This window comes from Anolis carolinensis, unplaced genomic scaffold, assembly GCF_035594765.1.
Source record: "Anolis carolinensis isolate JA03-04 unplaced genomic scaffold, rAnoCar3.1.pri scaffold_11, whole genome shotgun sequence".
NCBI classification, from domain to species: Eukaryota; Metazoa; Chordata; class Lepidosauria; order Squamata; family Dactyloidae; genus Anolis; species Anolis carolinensis.
The window spans coordinates 12,527,853-12,547,529 of record NW_026943822.1 but is presented as its reverse complement, the minus strand read 5'-3'; the positions used below and the strand labels follow the sequence as shown (position 1 = coordinate 12,547,529).

General features: G+C 41.0%; 1 protein-coding gene across 2 annotated transcripts in view; it reads left to right on the top strand.

The window, feature by feature from the left end:
- The window catches only part of adamts17 (ADAM metallopeptidase with thrombospondin type 1 motif 17), a 197,663-nt gene that overhangs the window by 68,107 nt on the left and 109,879 nt on the right, over positions 1-19,677 (top strand). For both annotated transcript variants that reach the window (XM_062963439.1, XM_062963438.1), the window contains exon 8: positions 17,533-17,638. In XM_062963439.1, coding sequence (XP_062819509.1) covers positions 17,533-17,638 — 106 coding nt within the window. The remainder of the gene's footprint in view (positions 1-17,532; positions 17,639-19,677) is intronic.

Here is a 19,677-nt window from a genome sequence, read left to right as displayed (position 1 = left end):
GGTATTTTAAAATTCCCAGTAAAAAAAACAATTAAGACAAATTCAGAGTTAAAAGTCACAGCATAATTTACCTATTAGTATTAAAATATAATATATTATATTTTATCATATATAATTATAATAATTATTTTATTATTTATAAAAGGGTAAAAGTTTTCCCCTGACATTAAGTCTAGTCGTGTCCAACTCTGGGGGTTGGTGCTCATCTCCATTTCTAAGTCGAAGAGCCAGCGTTGTCCATAGACACCTCCAAGGTCTTGTGTTCATGACTACATGGAGCACTGTTACCTTCCTGCTGAAACGGTACATACTGATCTACTCACATTTGCACGTTTTCAAACTGCTAGTTTGGCAGAAGCTGGGGCTAAAAGCGGGAGCTCACCCCGCTCCCCAGATTCAAACCACTGATCTTTCGGTCAGCAAGTTCAGCGGTTTAATCTGCTGCGCCACCAGGGGCCCATAAGTCATCTATGTTCTGCTAAAGATTGGTATATGCAAAATATATGTGAAAATAGAAATACAGCGTTAATCTAATGCAAACAGAGCAAGAGACCAGTTCATTGACAACAAATAAGAAAAATGTAAGAAATGCTGGAGCAATTCAAAGATCCATGTTACACAGTGTGTAATTATTATCTTTTAAATCATGCTAGCTACTGAATGTTGTAATATAGCAGTGAAATTTGTGGGAAAATGTACTTTTTGAGCTGCTGACCTCCACAAAAGCATGCATTAAACTAATCTAGAGAATTGGTTCGCACACCACTGTTCTGTATATTAAATGTGGATAAAATGTGTTCACGACTAATTTGACTTTTTATCTCTGTTTTCTCTTTAATTATTAACATCCTGTTTTCAGTAGCCAAGCCTTTCTTGAGTAACTGCCCTCAAAATATAGTTTATATTGTAAGGTCTCTCCTTGATGGTTAAATTCTATATGGCAGAAGCCGCAGCCTGGGGTTCGCACCCTCTGGAAACGCAAAAGAGGGCGAGATTGTTTTGGAATTTGGACATCAACACATCAAAGCTGAGTAAACATTAAGATGATGCTCAACTTCCTGCACTTTGGCTAATCCCATAATTGAAGGTCCACTGTGTCATGCCAGATCCGTGGTGTTTATTAACTCTCTGTCAGGCCGGGAGAAGGAAGGGGAGGGATTGTTTTAATGGGATAATGAATGTCCTGCTGTATGTATAGAGAGCAGATGTCAAAAAGAACGAGGCGTTGTCTGCTTATTTTTCTTCCACTCTGCCTTGTGTTGTGTTGTCTTCGTTAAAAAGACTGGTTTGCAGAGGCTGAGCGCATTTGATGTGCACGGAGAGTCTCTTTTCTGTGTGTGTCCATTAGGGTTGTGCAATTCGGCTGAACCGCAGTCTGTTTTGGGCATCCGAATTTCAGCAGATTTGTTTTTGCGAACCGAGTCCGCAGCTAAAAAATGCGGCAAGATCTGGCCCATTGGCAGAAATGGGGGCTTCCCGGGCTCCTCTTCCCATCATTTTTAGGACTATTGGGGTGAAAATGGCCACACTTGGAGAATCTTGGGGTCCTCATGAATAACAAGTTAAACATGAGAAATTTTCAAAACTCTGAAACCAAAAAAAGTACATACCGTATATACTCGAGTATAAGCCGACCCGAATATAAGCTGAGGCACCTAATTTTACCACAGAAAACTGGGAAAACTTATTGACTCGAGTATAAGCCGAGGGTTGGAAATGCAGCAGCTACTGGTAAATTTCAAAAATAAAATTAGATACCAATAAAATTACATTAATTGAGGCATCAGTGGGTTAAATGTTTTGAATATTTACTGTATTTCAAAGAAAAAGCAACAATAACTTTATAATACAGTAGAGTCTCACTTATCCAACATAAACTGTCCGGTAAAATGTTGGATAATAAGGAGAGATTAAGGAAAAGCCTATTAAACATCAAGTTAGGTTATGATTTTACAAGTTAAGCACCAAAACATCATCTTATACAACAAATTTTACAGAAAAAGTAGTTCAATACACAGTAATGCTATGTAGTCAGTTATTACTGTATTTACGAATGTAGCACCAAAATATCATGATATTGAAAACATTGACTACAAAAATATGTTGGATAATCCAGAACGTTGGATAAGCGAGTGTTGGATAAGTGAGACTCTACTGTATTTGCTGCTGAATATAATTCACAGTGGCCAAAAGTACCCTCTTTGTAATATGGCCATTACAATGGCTGCCCGTTTAGATTTCCTCCTTTAAAAACAAAAGAGTTAGGACACCAAAGCTTCCAGCCATGGAAAAGAAACCTTGGGGTGCATCTCTGCTGCAGAATGAATCCACTTTAACTGCTTTGGTTCAATGCTATGGAGCCATGGAGGTTGTACGTTTACAGGATCTTTAGCTTCAGCACTAATATGACCGTATGATGCAAATCTAATGCGCACTCTCATTTTGGCAAGGTCTTGTTGCTGAAAATGGTGGGGGCTAGATTTAAAAAAATAGACTATATGCAAATACAGATATTCCCAAATCTGTTGTGATCTTCAGCATTTCAGATAGGAGGGATACTCAAGCTGTGCCTCTTGAAACTTCAAATCCTAGAGCTTCATAAGATGAAGCCATGGCACACTAGATTTGGTGAGCCATTCATACTCTTTCCTTCCTTCTTTCAACAGAAATGTAATGGGCTTCCATCAGGAGTGCTTTCATTGTGAATTCTTCCTTGCGGGCTGGACCTTGTGGTCCATACAAACCCTGAGAGCGATTATTCTAACTTTCAGTGACAATCACGCCAAATTGTTGGCATTTTCGGCAAATCATATGATTATATCCAGTGCATATCTTACATAGTTGGTTTTCCTCTCCAGTCTTCAGGCCTGTTTCTCTGGAGTCGAGAGGAGACACATTAGCCATGCTGAAATATTTGAAAGAGTGTCGTACGAAGGAGGAATCAGGCTTGATTTCTGCTGCTCTGGAGACTTATAACTCAATGGAGCAAGGAGTTCCAATGACAGGGAATTATATTTTAGCAAAACATTAGGAAGAATTTCTTGACTGTAAAAGCTTTTCAGCGGTGGGACTCTGCCTCAGAGTATGGCAGATGACCATCTATTGGCTGTTGCCCGCTTTTAGTCTAAAACTATTTAGCTTCTTGTGATTTCCTTTATTTCATCATTTTTAAATGTATTTATTATGCAATGCTTTTGACATGAAATAAATAAACCATCTATTGGGAGTACTTTAATGGTGTTTTTCTTGCATGGCAGAATAAAAGGTTAGACTAGATGGCCTTTAGAGATCCCTTCGCAGTCTTTTATTCTGTGATTCGATTCTATGAGTCTAGTCCTGCTTGTCGTATCGTATATTCTGCATAGAAGTGAAATACATTGGGTTTGTCTGGGAAACCAGTTTGTACTGATGGTGGTTCGAATCTGGGGAGCAGGGTGAGCACCTGCTGTTAGCCCTAGCTTCTGCCAACCTAGCAGTTTGAAAACATGCAAATGTGAGTAGATCAATAGGTACCACTCTGGCGGGAATGTAACGGTGCTCCATATGGTCATGCCAGCCACATGACCTTGGAAGTGTCTATGGACAATGCCAGCTCTTCGACTTAGAAATGGAGATGAGCACCAAGCCCTGACATTAAGACAACTAGTCTTAATGTCAGGGGAAAACCTTGACCTAGAGCAGTGATGGCCAACCTATGACACGCATGTCAGCACTGACACAGCTAGCCATTTTTGCTGACACGCTGCCGCATGCAGATTGATTGGGTGACTATGTCTTTTGTGGCCAAATTTGGTGTGATTTGGTCCAGTGGTTTTGTTGTTTACTCCATGGGAATTATGCACATTTTATATATATTTGTAGTATATTATTATATTATTCATTATTCATGACTACATTGAAACTACAATAGAGAGAAATCAACATGGAAACTGCAAGAGGTACCATAGATTGTTGTACATGGAAATAATGATAGTAAATAGTTTTTGATTTATTAAATACAGTTATATATTACAATTATATATTTTTGTTATTTAAACTATATATATTGTGAAATTATGTTTTTTTTCTCTAAGTGTCACACCACCCAAGTCATGCTAGGTTTTTTGGTGAATTTTGACACACCAAGCGCAAAAGGTTGACCTAGAGAATCAACTGTCTCAGCCTCCCATTTATGTTAAAGCGAGCCCATGAGGATCGTGAATGGGGACTTTCGTTGCTGGAATAATTCCCAAAGGTTGCCCAAATCCGCTCATCCTAGGGTGGTCTGATTCACATGGTGTTTCCAAAAAGAGCGTCTCGGAAACCCTTTCCTTGAATCGGAGCTCTCCCTGCCAAATTAAAACCAGCAGCCGTTAATGCCTCATTAATTAACTTGCTCAGAGAGCTGATTACACATTTCTGAGCTGTCAAGGGGAACCTTTCCAATATGCTGTCAGAGGATTAATTGCGTGGAAACAGCACTCGCATTTGTATCTCTGAGCTTTTGCTAGATCCCTTCCGCAGTGAGGTAATGTCCTCCTGGGCTGCTGCCTGCCTTGCTTCGCGGAGTTATAAATGGCTCCTTCCAGGGATCTTTCCTCACAGAGCCCTCCTTAGATGGTGGCTCAACGCAGCAGCTGCAAACTGTTTACATGTCAAAAACGAAGGCTTAGCCCCAGAGCTGATGAGGTTTTTTAAGAAAACGGTTGCGTGCAGTTTTTCTGTTCGCATCTAGATAGCATCATACTTTCAAGCCCCGAGCATTGAAATTACATGCTGCAATTACACAATCCCTCAAATGGAATCATGTTTAAAAGATCCCTGCCAATGCTTGAAAATATAGCACCGATGTCAATTGGGTTGAGCATGTAATGCTCCTGCATCAGGGTTGTGTGCTCTTTTTTAGAGGTGGAGTGAATTGCCTATCAACAATGTGGGAACAGGGACTGAATGGTCATCTGTCAGGAGGGCTTTGATGATGCCTTTCCTGCAAGGCAGGGGGTTGGACTAGATGGCCTTTGGGGGTCTCCTCTCTATTACTACTACTACTACTACTACTACTACTTATTATTCTTATTATTCTTATTATGCTTCTTCTTCTTATTATTATTATCCAGAGGCTGGATGGCCATCTGTCAGGAGGGCTTTGATTGTGCTTTGCCTGCATGACAGAATGGGGTTGGACTTAATCGCCCTTGCGGCTCTTCCAACTCTATTATTATTATTATTATTATTATTATTATTATTATTATTATTATGATGACACAGCAAACAAGATAGATATGCTGGATTTCATATCACAAAATCACAAGTCGAACACTTCCCAAGTGTCTAGGACTGTGTGATGTATTTTCGGATGATGCGCGCAGATCCCAGTAGGGTGGCCTTTTGCAGTTGGCAGATCGTGATTTTGTCAAGGTCTATTGTTTCCAAATGCCGGCTGAGATCTTTTGCCACGGCACCCAGTGTACCCATCACCACCAGGACCACCTGCACTGGTTTCTGCCAGAGTCTTTGAAGTTCAATCTTGAGGTCCTGATAGCGGCTGAGTTTTTCCTGTTGTTTTTCGTCAATGCGACTGTCACCTGGGATGGCAACATCAATGATCCAAACCTTTTTCTTTTCCACAACTGTGATGTCTGGTGTGTTGTGTTCCAGAATTTTGTCAGTTTGGATTCGGAAGTCCCACAGTATCTTTGCGTACTCATTTTCCAATACTTTTGCAGGTTTGTGATCCCACCAGTTCTTTGCTGCTGGGAGGTGGTACTTGAGGCATAAGTTCCAATGAATCATTTGGGCCACATAGTTGTGCCTCTGTTTATAGTCTGTCTGTGCAATTTTCTTACAGCAGCTGATATTATTATTATTATTATTATTATTATTATTATTATTATTATTATTATTGAGGCTGGATAGCCATATGTCGGGGAGCTTTGATTGTGCTTTTCCTGCATTGCAGGGGGTTGGACTAGATGGCCTTTGGGGGTCTCCTCCAACTGTACTAAATGTTGTTGTTGTTGTTATGCAGAAGCTGGATGGTCATCTGTCAAGAGGGCTTTGATTGTGCTTTTCCTGCATGGAAGAAGCGGGTTGGACTAGATGGCCTTTGGAGGTCTCTTCCAACTCTATTATTATTATTATTATTATTATTATCAACACAACGACGTTGTATGGCACAGCAAACAAGATAGATATGCTGGATTCCGTTTCGCAAAACCACAAGTCGAACACTTCCCAAGTGTCTAGGACTGTGTGATGTATTTTCTGATGATGTGTGCAGATCCCAGTAGGGTGGCCTTTTGCAGTTGGCAGATGGTGATTTTGTCAATGTCTATTGTTTCCAAATGCCGGCTGAGATCTTTTGGCACAGCACCCAGTGTGCCCATCACCACCGGGACCACCTGTACTGGTTTCTGCCAGAGTCTTTGAAGTTCAATCTTGAGGTCCTGATAGCGGCTGAGTTTTTCCTGTTGTTTTTCGTCAATGCGACTGTCACCTGGGATGGCAACATCAATGATCCAAACCTTGTTCTTTTCCACAACTGTGATGTCTGGTGTGTTGTGTTCCAGAACTTTGTCAGTCTGGATTCGGAAGTCCCACAGTATCTTTGCATGTTCATTTTCCAATACTTTTGCAGGTTTGTGATCCCACCAGTTCTTTGCTGCTGGAAGGTGGTACTTGAGGCATAAGTTCCAATGAATCATTTGGGCCACATAGTTGTGCCTCTGTTTGTAGTCTGTCTGTGAGATTTTCTTACAGCAGCTGAGGATATGATCAATGGTTTCGTCGGTCTCCTTGCACAGTCTGCATTTTGGGTCATCAGCTGATTTTTCAATCTTGGCCTTAATTGCATTTGTTCTGATGGCTTGCTCCTGGGCTGCAAGGATCAGGCCTTCTGTCTCCTTCTTCAGGGTCCCATTCGTGAGCCAGAGCCAGGTCTTCTCCTTATCAGCTTTTCCTTCAATTTTGTCAAGGAACTTTCCATGCAGTGTTTTGTTGTGCCAGCTGTCAGCTCTAGTTTGTAGTGCAGTTTTCTTGTACTGGTTTTTTGTCTGCTGTGTTTTGAGGAGTTTCTGATTTTTGACTTCAATCAAAGCAGGTTCTTCACTTTGCTCTACATATTCTGCCAGGGCATGTTCTTCTTCTTTGACTGCTTGCTTTACTTTTAAGAGTCCTCTGCCCCCTGATCTTCTAGGCAGATATAGCCGGTCAACATCACTGCGAGGGTGCAGTGAATGATGAATGGTCATGAGTTTTCTTGTTTTTCTGTCCAAATTGTCCAGTTCCACCTGTGTCCAATTTATAATGCCAGCAGTATATCTTATGACAGGTATGGCCCAGGTGTTTATGGCCTTGATGGTGTTGCCTCCATTGAGCTTGCTTTTGAGAATTTTTCTGACCCTTTGTGTGTATTCTTTACTGACCACAGTTTTCACATGTTCATGCTTGATGTTGTCCAGCTGTAATATGCCCAGATATTTATAGGCCTCTGGCTGGTGACACTTTATTGTTTGGCCATTGGGCATATTTATGCCCTCACTTTCAATGATTTTTCCCTTCTTCAACGCCACTGTCGAACATTTGTCCAAACCAAACTCCATGTTGATATCAGTGCTAAAAATTCGGACAGTGTTGGTCAGAGACTGGATTTCAGTTTCCGTTTTCCCATATAGCTTCAGGTCATCCATGTACATCAAATGTGAAATTTTGTGAGAATTCTTAGATGTTTGGTAGCCGAGATTTGTTTTTTGTAAGATTGTTGACAGAGGGATCATGGCAATAATGAAAAGCAGAGGGGACAATGAATCTCCCTGGAAAATTCCTCTCCTGATGTTGACAAGTCCATAGCTTTCATTTCCAACAAACAGTTCAGTTTTCCAGTGCTCCATCATGTTTTCAATGAAGGTGCCAACTGTTTTACAAATCCCGATGGCGTCCAGGCACTTGATGATCCAGCTGTGTGGGAGTGAGTCAAAGGCCTTTTTGTAGTCAATCCACGTCATGTGAAGATTAGCTTTTCGGCTCTTACAGTTCTCCAGAATCATTTTGTCAATCAATAACTGGTCTTTTGTGCCCCTGCTTTTCCGTTTGTTGCCTTTCTGTTCATCTGGCAAGATGTTTTTTTCTTCAAGATAGTCTTGAATTCTGTCAGCTATGATGCCAGTCAGTAGTTTAAACATAGTGGGCAGACATGTTATTGGCCTGTAGTTTCTTGGTGCTGCTCCTTTTGTTGGATCCTTTTGTATCAGGTAAGTTCTTCCAGTTGTTAGCCATTCACTGATACTTCCTTTCTGCAGCATCTCATTGAATTGTTGGGCCATTTTTCTATGTAAACTAATCAGATGTTTGAGCCAAAATCCATGAAGTTGATCACTACCAGGCGATGTCCAGTTCTTGACTTTTTGCACTCGTTTGCTGATCATTTCAGTTGTTATTTCCATCAGTTCCATTTTGTTCTGTGAGAATTTTCCTTCAAACTCCTTTATCCACCCAGCGTTTTTGTTGTAGTTTTTATTATTTTCCCAAAGTTCTTTCCAGAACTTTGTTGTTGCAGTTTTCTCTGGCTTTATGGTTACTGTGTCTGTTGTTTGGTTCAGACTCTGGTAGAACCGTCTTTGGTCTGATTGAAACAGTTGATTTTGTCTGTACTGGATGATTCTGGCTTCATACCTTTCAATTTTTCTGGCTGTTGCTGTAATTTGTTCTTTCACGATTTCCAAAGCTTCTTCAATTTTTCTGGTGTTCAGCCAGTACTTTCGGATCAGGTATTGCTTGATTTTGTCATTCTTCAGTTTCCTCTCTTTCATATTTTTCAGGTTACTTGCATCTGATCTAAGTTTCTTGATTTTCAACTCTAGCCTGACCTTCCACTTTGGTTTTCCAGTCGATTTTCTTTGGGGCTGCCTTGGTTGTAGGAGCCCAAGTTCTTCTGTTACTATCACTGCTGCACTGTAGGCATACTGGTTTGTTTGTTCAATTGATGTTATTTGGACAGTGGAGAGTGCTGCATTCACATCTTTCATGAGAGGCGCCAGGTGTCTCTTGGGCACTGTTTTTAGAGTTGGGAGCCGCTGTCTTATTGCATTTGCTGCAGCATGAGCCATGATCTTATCCTTGAGCTCTTGTTGTCTTGCTGTCAAGGTTCCTGGTGGTTCAACAGATGTTTCAAGTGCTGGTTCCTCAAATTCTTGCAAAAGCGCCACACTTTCTTCTGGTTCAATCTGTTCCACCATTCCAAGTGTTGCTGGAGTCTCTGCTGCTGTCTGTGCTGTGGTCTGATGGTAATCTACTTTGCAAATTTTCTGGATTTCTTCGAGTTCAACTTCACTGAACACTTTGTTTCTGATTATGAATCTTCGTTGGTCAGCCAGTCGGGGTTCTGTTATCTGTGAGTCAGGGTACTCTTGTTGCCATAGCTGATGCATCCTTTTTTGGTAGCCACGCCTTTGAGGTTCAGATTTGTAGTAGCATTTCATAATTGTGCGGTTTTCTGGCATTGTATATTTTTGCCGCTTCTGTGACTGTTCATTTGGGTTTTGATGATTCCGTAGCCCACTATTATTATTATTATTATTATTGAGGTTGGATGGACATCTGTCAGGGGTGCTTTGATTGTGCTTTTCCTGCATGGCAAAATTAAGAGGGTTGGACTAGATACTAGCCTTTGGGGGTCTCTTCCAATTCTATTATTATTATTATTAGTAATAGTAGTAGTAGTAGTAATCAGAGGTTAGATGGTCATCTATCGAGAGGGCTTTGATTGTGCTTTTCCTGCATGGCAGAATGAAAGGTGTTGGACTAGATGGCCTTTGGGGGTATCTTCCAACACTAGGATTCTATGATTCCATTGTTCCATTTCTATTTATTTATTTATGGGAAATTTCTATATCGCCTTTCTCCAAGGGCTCAGGGCAGTTTAAAACAACAGTTAAAACATACAATATAAAATATACCATTAAAATCCCAACTCTATTCTTGTCAGATGTAACATTATCAATTAAATAAGTAAAAACAGTCTAAAAATTCACAAGGAAGTGTATTTCTATCTGATGATAACGTGCTTTTCCTGCATGGCAGAAGGAGGTTGGACTAGATGGCCTTTTGGGTCTCCTCTAACTCTTTCTATGATTCTATCTCAGTTTTTCTCTCCCCCCCCCCCCTAGTTTAGTGAATAAATCAAATTAGTTGGAAAACTCACATAGCACAACTCTTGAGCGAGGCTGGCCAAATTTGGAATGGATTAGGCACCAAAAGTTCTACAACCCTGGCATCTCCCATTGGTTCACTTCCATGCAAGCTGATTACTAATATGAACAATCCTAGAGATGAGTTATCAGCCAAGCCTATGGACAAGAGCAGGAAGATGGGGAAATCATTGCTTAGCCCAAATGTATGAACTGATGAATTGGGTCCGTTTCTCCGGCTCTCTTGAAACATACATTTAAAAAGCTCTCTAAACCACCAAGATTCTGGATTAAGTGTCGGCTGCCTTTGCCAAATTCATGTTCCGTAAGCGTTGGAAACTCTGTCGTCCTCCGAACATGAAACCCGAAGGGCACAAGGTTAAACGTATCATTATCTCTCTTGTATTTCCCCCTTTCTTTCAACGTCGCAGCTGTGGGGCCCCAACGGTTTGGATGATGGTGGCTGACATTTAAGAAACAAATGGCCTCTTCTATTAAGGAATGCTTCAGACAAACTTGGTAATACAGTAGAGTCTCACTTATCCAAGCTAAACGGGCCGGCAGAAGCTTGGATAATAAGGAGGGATTAAGGAAAAGCCTATTAAACATCAAATTAGGTTATGATTTTACAAATTAAGCACCAAAACATCATGTTTTACAACAAATTTGACAGAAAAAGCAGATCAATATGCAGTAATATTATGTTGTAATTTCTGTATTTACGAATTTAGTACCAAAATATTATGATATATTGAAAACATTGATTACAAAAATGGCTTGGATAATCCAGAAACTTGGATAAGTGGAGGCTTGGATAAGTGAGACTCTACTGTATATGGATTGGCTTTCTATGCTCGATCCCCTCCAGTTGCGCCGAACAAATTCTCGGTCATTTCGCTTTTTCAGCTTCGTTTAAAAGGCCACAGCTTCTCTGTCGTCCTCCTTCCACTTTCCCCTTTTGTCCAACGCATCTTGTAAAACTGGATTTAAATGGCAAAATACATTAATATATTTTTATTCAATAATAGTGGAGCAGCCCGATGGTGCAGCGGGTAAAATAGTTGAACTTGCTGACCAAAAGGTTGCCAGGTTGGAATCCAGGGAGTGAGGTGAGCTTCTGCTATTAGCCCCAACTTCTGCCAACCTAGCAGTTCGAAAACATAGTTTTCACTTCTTTGCTATCACTATATTCCCCCCTTGGGTGATGTTTCAAACTTCTACAATTTCAAAGTTTTCCTCAATTTTATTTAAAAATAATGCCTAGTGGGTGGGAATTGCACTCGGTCGTGTGATGGTTCAGAACACGGAAAAAACTAAAGGAAGAGTCCAAAACATAATGGGATCTGATGGGATTTGTAAAACAAAATGAGGTCTTTTTAAACGCAATGGGACCATACGCTGCACTGAGAAGATGAGAAGGCCCGGGGCTGTGGCGCAGGCTGGAGAGCAAGCCAGCTGCAACCAGCTGCAATGAATCATTCTGATCAGGAGGTCATGAGTTCGAGGCCCGCTCGGAGCCTATGTTTGTTTTGTCTTTGTTCTATGTTAAAAGGCATTGAATGTTTGCCTATATGTGTAATGTGATCCGCCCTGAGTCCCCTTCAGGGTGAGAAGGGCAGAATATAAATGCTGTAAATAAATAACTAAAATAAATAAATGATCCTCTCTGCTTCCTGAAACTCATGGGATGAGATTTTAGCTCACTGCTTCTTAAACTGTGGGAGAAGAAGAGGAGGAGGAAGAGGAAGGTAAAGGTTGGTTAGTTTCCCATGACATTAAGTCCAGTCGTGACCGACTCTGGGGGTTGGTGCTCATCTCCATTTCTAAGCCAAAGAGCCAGCGTTGTCCGTAGACACCTCCAAGGTCATGTGGCCAGTATGACTGGATGGAGCACCGTTACCTTCCCACCGGAACAGTACCTATTGATCTACTCACATTGGCATGTTTTCGAACTGCTAGGTTGGCAGGAGGTGGAGCTAACAGCAGCCGCTCCCAGCGCTCCTGGGGTTTGAACCTGGGACCTTTTGGTCTCCAGCTCAGTGCTTTAACACACTTTGCCACCGGAGCTTCTGGAAGAGGAAGAGGAAGAGGTCTAGGAAGAAGAGGGTGACAACCATCATGGCACACCACACAGAGAAGCCACTAAAATCCGCAAGAAGCATGTGGACAATTGCCACAGAAAGGAGGAAACCATGAAAATGCATGAAATCTGGTTGGAAAACACCAGAATCAAGATATCAAATAAAGAACACCACTCTGAAATGAGTGAACTCCAGACAGCAAGCAACCAAGTGCCAGTGAACACCCCCCAAACAGAGGGTGCCTCCAGGCAGCAACACTGACTGACCTTGTAAGTTTATTTCCCACCACAATGTTTAATTTATTTGGGAGAAATCTATGTTTCCCGTGGTTGTCAAAGCAGGTAGAACCTGAAATCTCTGTCTACACCAGGGGTCCTCAAACTTTTAAAGCAAAGGGCCGGTATACAATCATTCAGACTGTTGAGGGGCCGAATTATCATTTGAAAAAAAATACGAACAAATTCCTATGCACACTGCACATGTCTTATTTGTAGTGCAAAACAACAACAATGAAAGAACAATACAATATTTAAAAATGAAAACAATCTTAACCAACATAAACCTATCAGGATTTCAATGGAAAGTATGGGCCTGCTACTGGCCAATAAGATAGTCAAGTTAATTAGGATTGTTGTTTGTTGTTGTGTGCCTTCAAGTCATTCCAGAATTTGGGTGAGCCTAAGACTAAAATTGTTTATTTATTTACTTACTACATTTATATCCCACCCTTCTTACCCCGAAGGGGACTCAGAGCATCTGTATGTACATACAATATATTATATTATTAGCATAGCACAATATTAGCATTATACATTACCATATTGAACTATGCCACTATATTGTAATACTATATGTAATATATAACATATAATTAATATTATTATATGGTATTATTATTAGTATTATATTGTATAACATTATAATATTATTATCAATATTATATGTATATACAATATATTATATTATTTAAAATGATATAAAAATATTATAAAACTCAGGGCAGGGGCCAGGTAAATGACCTTGGAGGGCCGCATCCGGCCCCTGGGCCTTAGTTTGTGGACCCCAGGACTACACCATCCCCTTAACCAAGGGCAAGCCATTCATTCACCCTCCTTAAGCGCATCATGCCTCGAAGGCCAAGTTTTGCCCACTCTGGATTTTGGAAACCGCAAACCGGCCTTGCAGTACTAATGAAAGGTGCCACATCGAGGCCTCAGCATTACATTTGGCTTGCTAATTAAGACTGAGCTCGTTGCCAAAAGCGAGGGGATTTTCTACTCAAATGCATCTTCCAAAAAAGAAGGAAAAGAAAGGGGGTGGAAAGGCAAAGAAAATATCTGGCCCCTTTAATGGAGCAATTAAAACGGCATCAGAGTGGATGCTACATTACCAAGGCATCCCTAAGGCTCTGGAGCCAGAATCATTTTAAAAACAATTGGTTTTCCGGTGTTTTATTCTGGTGTGCTATGGTTCTCATTACTGGAAAGGCTGATCCCATTCACGCTGGGTGTGTACTGGGCAAATGGTGCAGCAACAGCTGGGTTTGCAACACAGCTTAGAAATCCATGCCTGGCTTTGCCCAAGAAGTAAGGCGTTGTCAAAACGCCTTACATTTAGTTCTTGGTTAAATTGGAATGAGAAACACAGCTTTTATTTCTCCATCTGGTGTGCATCTAAGTACACTTGTAGAATGAATGGGTCATGGATTTTGGAAGCCCTTTGCCAATAAACCCGCAACGTTCCTCTTTTTGTCCTGGAAGCAACGAAAATGTGGGCTAAATTTCATGCCGATACATTGCTATGAGGATGCTCTTAGCTGGAACACATTTTGTACAATCTGCACTTTAATGTGGTTAATGTTTTATATCTAATACATTGGATTACATTTTAATGGCATTGGATTTTAATACAATGTTATTTGCCAATTATTATGTAGTATTCCTTTATGGATTTAAATTGTTGCACATTTATATTGGATTAGTTTGTTTGTAGTGTGTGTGTGAAAATGGTGGCTTTGGTGCAGCCCTCACATTTTTCTTTTTACGTCTCGAAAAGCCTGCCTTGAAATTGGGAAAGAAAATGGTACTTGGAGCCAGATCTATTGTTTTAGCCTCATTCTTAAAGGCATCTGAACCCCAAGCCTCCTCTATGTGGGAAGAACATTTTTTTCTTGCAAGTAAATAGGTCCATTGTCTCTTAGTTGGAAGAAAAGAAATCTAAGCTTGAAATAATTAAGACGCTGTTATTGAGAAACTGTGGGATATTTGTTCTCCTTTAGAATTAAATAAGGGCCTAATTAAAGCAGAAACCCGGTCTCAGGTTTGGGCATGGTTTGTATGGAAAGCCCTTGCAGGTCTGAAAAAATATGTTTACCTAGCATTTGGAAAGCTATCCTTTTAGCACTGGGTCCCCTAGGAAACCCCAAAGCAGGTGGGCATCCAAAAGCATAATGAAAGCCAAAGGGATATTTCATTTGCACAAACTGGAATGGAAATCATTTAGGATCTTCCCAAGTTACCTGCTTGGTAGGAACCTGCCCAGTGTTTGTTAATGTAATTAGCTATAAATGTGTGTTAATCTTCGTGCCAATATGAAAGTAAGCCATTTGGCATCTTTATTCATCCATGCACCAGTTAATTTTGGTGTGAACGGTTCTTAAAATTAATGAGTTAGTAGACATTTCATAGGCGGAGATTGGTTGTTTTGGTGAACTTTTCCCACCTTCTATGGTAGTTGTGTTTATGTTGTTCATTATATTGTTTTACCCTCATGTTTTTCCAAATTAAAAATCAATCGACTTAAGGGTGTAAAATGGTATAACGTCTCTTAAATTGTCCTAGAATTTCTTTGCCTCCCCTCTTGCTTATTCTTGGTGGAAGGAGCCATGCTTTGAAGTGTTTTCCTTTTCAGGGCATTTGGAAATGCATATTCTTTTAGTGTGTGCTCCAGTATTTGCAGGGCCGGCCCTAGGTAATTTTCAAGTGTAGGTGAACAAAATTTAGGCACCCCCCCCCCCCAAACCAATCACTGAAAAATTAAAGCGTTGGATAAGCGAAAATGTTGGATAATAAGTTGGAATTAAGGAAAAGCCTATTAAACAGCAAAGTACATTAAGATTTTACAAATTAAGCACCAAAACATCATGTTTTACAACAAATCAACATAAAAAGCAGTTCAATACATGGTAATGTTATGTAGGAATTACTATATAATTAGTAATTAATAATTAATTAATTAAAAGGCCACTGAATTAAAATAATTAAAAGGCCACTGAAAGGGAATCTGGCCCCTGGTATTAAAAAAAACTCTAAAATCAGGACAATAAATAAAGAACAACAATCTGAAAACAGGGGAAATCCATACAGTAAACAATCAGGGCCAGCTAACACCTCCCAACCAAGATGCCCCCAGGGAAGAAGCAGCCAGGCTTTGAATCTGCAAGGCCATTAAATGCTAATCAAGCTGGAAAATTGCAATATTCACACTAGCCTCAAATGGACAAGAGCTCTTTCTCCTACCCTGGACTTTCCACAGATATATAAACCCCACTTACCTAGCTTCCAAGTTCCAACAGACCTCACAACCTCTGAAGGCCCTGAAGGTGGGCCCATGTGGTGCGAAGGCAGGCCTGCGCCGGCCGGAAGCCCCAGGCGGGTCCGTGCCGGCCGGAAGGCCCAGCACGGGTGCTGGAAGGCCCAGCGTGGGTGCCGGAAGGCCCACGTCGGCCGGAAGGCACAGGCGGGTACAGGCTGAAGGAAGGCCCAAAGGAGAAGGAGGCGGGGGGTCCTGGGGGTGCCTCAGCTGCACCCCCGGGACAATGGCGCCACAGGCAAGTACCTAAATTCCCTCGCGGTTGGACCACTCCTGAGTATTTGTTTAGTTCAGTGGTTCCCAACCTTTTTTGACCAGGGGCCACTCTCCGACATTATTACCAAAAGGGTTACAAATCAGTTTTTGGTCAACTTTAGATTTGGTCGGTTATCTGGGGTGATGATTCAGAAAATTGCATTGGCTAGACCACATCAGCTCTAGTTTATGATACAGAACATATGCCATCTGGTAGTCACCATCTGCTCACCCACAGAAAACCATATTTAATAATCTAGAACTGATGTAGTCTTATCCAATGCAATTTTCTGAACCAGAAAATAACCCCAGAAACAGGCCTAAAAACAAAGACACCAAGGCACCCCCGCTTCCAGGCGCCACATGAAACAGCTCCACTCAAGGGGAGGGACTAGGAAGAGAAGCAGCAGTCAGGAGGCTTGTTGTCACACCTTTCGTGTAGTCAGCCTCTCCCCTCCCGACATCCCCATTGCCTCAGCACTATAAGACGGTTTTGCGAGACCAGTTGCTCTCATTGCAATGGTGTAGTAACGGTAAGGCCACAGACCATATTTTAGTTCTTGGGGACCACTGGTTGGAAACCACTGGTCTGGTTGGAGTGTTCTTTATTTTATTTTCATTTTGCAAAATTTATGACACATTAAGGCTAATGCCGTTTGAGCATCCTTCATCTGAAAATCCAAAATGATCCAACATCCAAATTTAAGCGACTGAGAGTGGAACATGTTTGCTCTCTGGTGTTTCCATGTGTACAAACAATTTTTGTGCACAAAACAACTACAAATATTGTGTATAAAATTAATTTCAGGCTATGGGCATAACATATATATGAAATTCATTTGTTTTGTTCTTGACTTAGGTCTCATCCCCAAGATAAGTCATTATGAATATGAAAATATCCCCAAATCCCAAATGCTTCTGGTCCCAAGCTTTTCAAATGATGTACTTTTTATCATGGTTTCCACAGTATCCCTGTTGGAAGTGTTTGTTAAGATTAAAAGGTTGTATTTTCATATATGATGCAACAAAGTACCCACTGCTTGTTATTTGTAACAATTACTTGGTCATTTGAGAAGCATTTTTGCAGGAACTTTTCAAGTTTTATGCCAAGCTCTTATCAGCGAGAAAAATACCAGTGGATAATGCTGTTCCTTTTTCCCACATTGCAACAAATAATAATGGCAATCAGTTACTAGCAATGTAGTGTTAGAAGTATTAATAATAATGTACTCTTTTTAGGGTCTGCTCTTTAGCTGCACGTTCAAGACGTTATGAAATCTTGATTGTGTCCTTTCCTGTTTGGCATGGATCCCCATCCTGATATACATTTCTGTGGAACTATCTATGGGTTCCATGTTCAATCTTTTCTCCATCAATGACTGAATTTGAAGGAAACAGATGGCTTTGGTTGCCATTGATGAAGCTTTGGCTATATTTTGCAGGGATCGCCTACCTGGGAGGCATCTGCAGCGCCAAGCGGAAGTGTGTTCTCGCCGAAGACAATGGGCTGAACCTGGCCTTCACCATTGCCCACGAATTAGGACACAAGTAAGCCCCTTTTTAACACTTCAGAAAAGTTATGTATTTGTATAACTGTATTTCCTTCTAAAATATCTAAATAATTTCTGTTCAGATTAGGAAGTAATAAATCAATCATCTAAGACCAATAGAATCTCGTAAATATAGAATGTGCTAACAGTACACAATGCATTTATATGCCGCTTGTGTTGTTTTAGTCCACAATCCTGGCTTCCAGGATTTAAGTCATGGATCTCTTCACAGGCATAAACACATCCTTGATATAAAACTCCTCCTTAATGTAATATTAATGCTGAGATGTTCTGTTCCAAGAGCACAGCAATGTCATGCTGAGTCTTCTCTTCACCAGGCTACACATGCTTATCTTTTTCAACCGTTCCGTATAAGTTTTATTCTACCTGTCGTTTCTCATCCTTGTTGCTCTTCTCCGAACCCACTCCAACTTGCTGTGCATTTCTTTAAATGAGCTCCCCAGAACTGAACCCAGTGTTCTGGATGAGCCTTGAATAGCATAACATACAGCTGATCACTCCGACGGCCAAGTATGATTGTCTTCAAATGGTAGAGTCTTGGTGGTGGATCCATAAGTGATTGTGAGGAGACCTACTTTGGTGTTTCGTTCACAAGGAGGACATACATTTCCAAGTGGAGGGTGGTCACAACAAGGCTTTGCTTGAGGTGCCTTCATCTTGCTACATTTTTCCCTTTCATCCCCTGTTTGTGCTTTCTCAAAATCAATCAGTTCACCAATGATACCTTTATTGCAATCAACAAACCGCAAGACAATGCAATAGTTCTATACTTTTTATACACATATCAAAAGAACTGAAGCGCGGGAAACTAAAACAGGCTGGTGTTGGAATGATGCAAAAGCCTGGAAAAGACATTGTACAAATGGCAGAATAAAATGTTTGAAAAATTGAGTTCAAAGCAGATACAATTAAAATCGGTCCATTAGATTAATTTAATGTAAATTATAGGCGCCCCTGGTGGCGTAGTGGATTAAAGCCTTGTAACTTGAAGGTTGCTGACCTGGTTCGAATCCAACCCGGGGAGAGCGTGGATGAGCTCCCTCTATCAGCTCCAGCTCCCCATGTATGCGGGGACATGAGAGAAGCCTCCCACAAGGATGGTAAAAACATCAAATCATCCAGGCGTTCCCTGGGCAATATCCTCGCAGACGGCCAATTCTCTCACACCAGAAGCGACTTGCAGTTTCTCAAGTCGCTCCTGACATGAAAAAAAAAAAGTAAATTAAAGCTAAACAGCCCTTTTACCAGTAAGCAAGAATTTGATATCCCTCCTGCTCCATGGAACTATGATGCCCAAGTGACACTTCGCAAGTTTGGTCCAACGAGGAATCCTTATATTTAGAGAACTGCAAGCTTTATTACAGACCCAGGAAGCTCGACCACCAACTTGATCAAAATCCATGGCACCATTGGTTACGGTTCAAATGCTCAAGTACCAGGACATCCCAGTTCTCTCTCGGTCTTTATACCACTTTTTGAAAAGTTTAGCTTTAAGCCCATCTCTTTTGCTGTCTATCAACATGCAGTTTTTGTTGGATTATGGTTGTATGTGTATGAAATGTAAATCAAGTGTTTCTGCTGTTAGGCAAGAGTGTGTGTTTCAGTAATGAAACAGTTAACAGCAGGCTAGTTTTGACTGACAGCCTGCTATGACCTATCAGGCATGATTTCCGGCCTTTGGAGGTCGGAACTTCCTTCGAACTGAGGAATGTGCTTCTTATCTCTGTGTGTGTTGAGCTGGTGCTTGCCGAGGCAAGAGGCTAAAGAGAATGCCAGCTCAGAGCGATGGCTTTTGCTATTCTTTGTAAAATATGTATTATAGATATTGAAATAAATGTTTGGACTTCAGACTACGGATGTGTTTGAGTCTGACATTGACCAGAGGAATTGGTGTGGCAGACGATTGCAACCAATTCATCAGGGTGCTGGAGAAGATGATCGATGGAGTTTGAAGAAACCCACCCAACACGCACCCTGACCTCCACACACTGACAGTTTTCTATTCTTGAGCTGAGA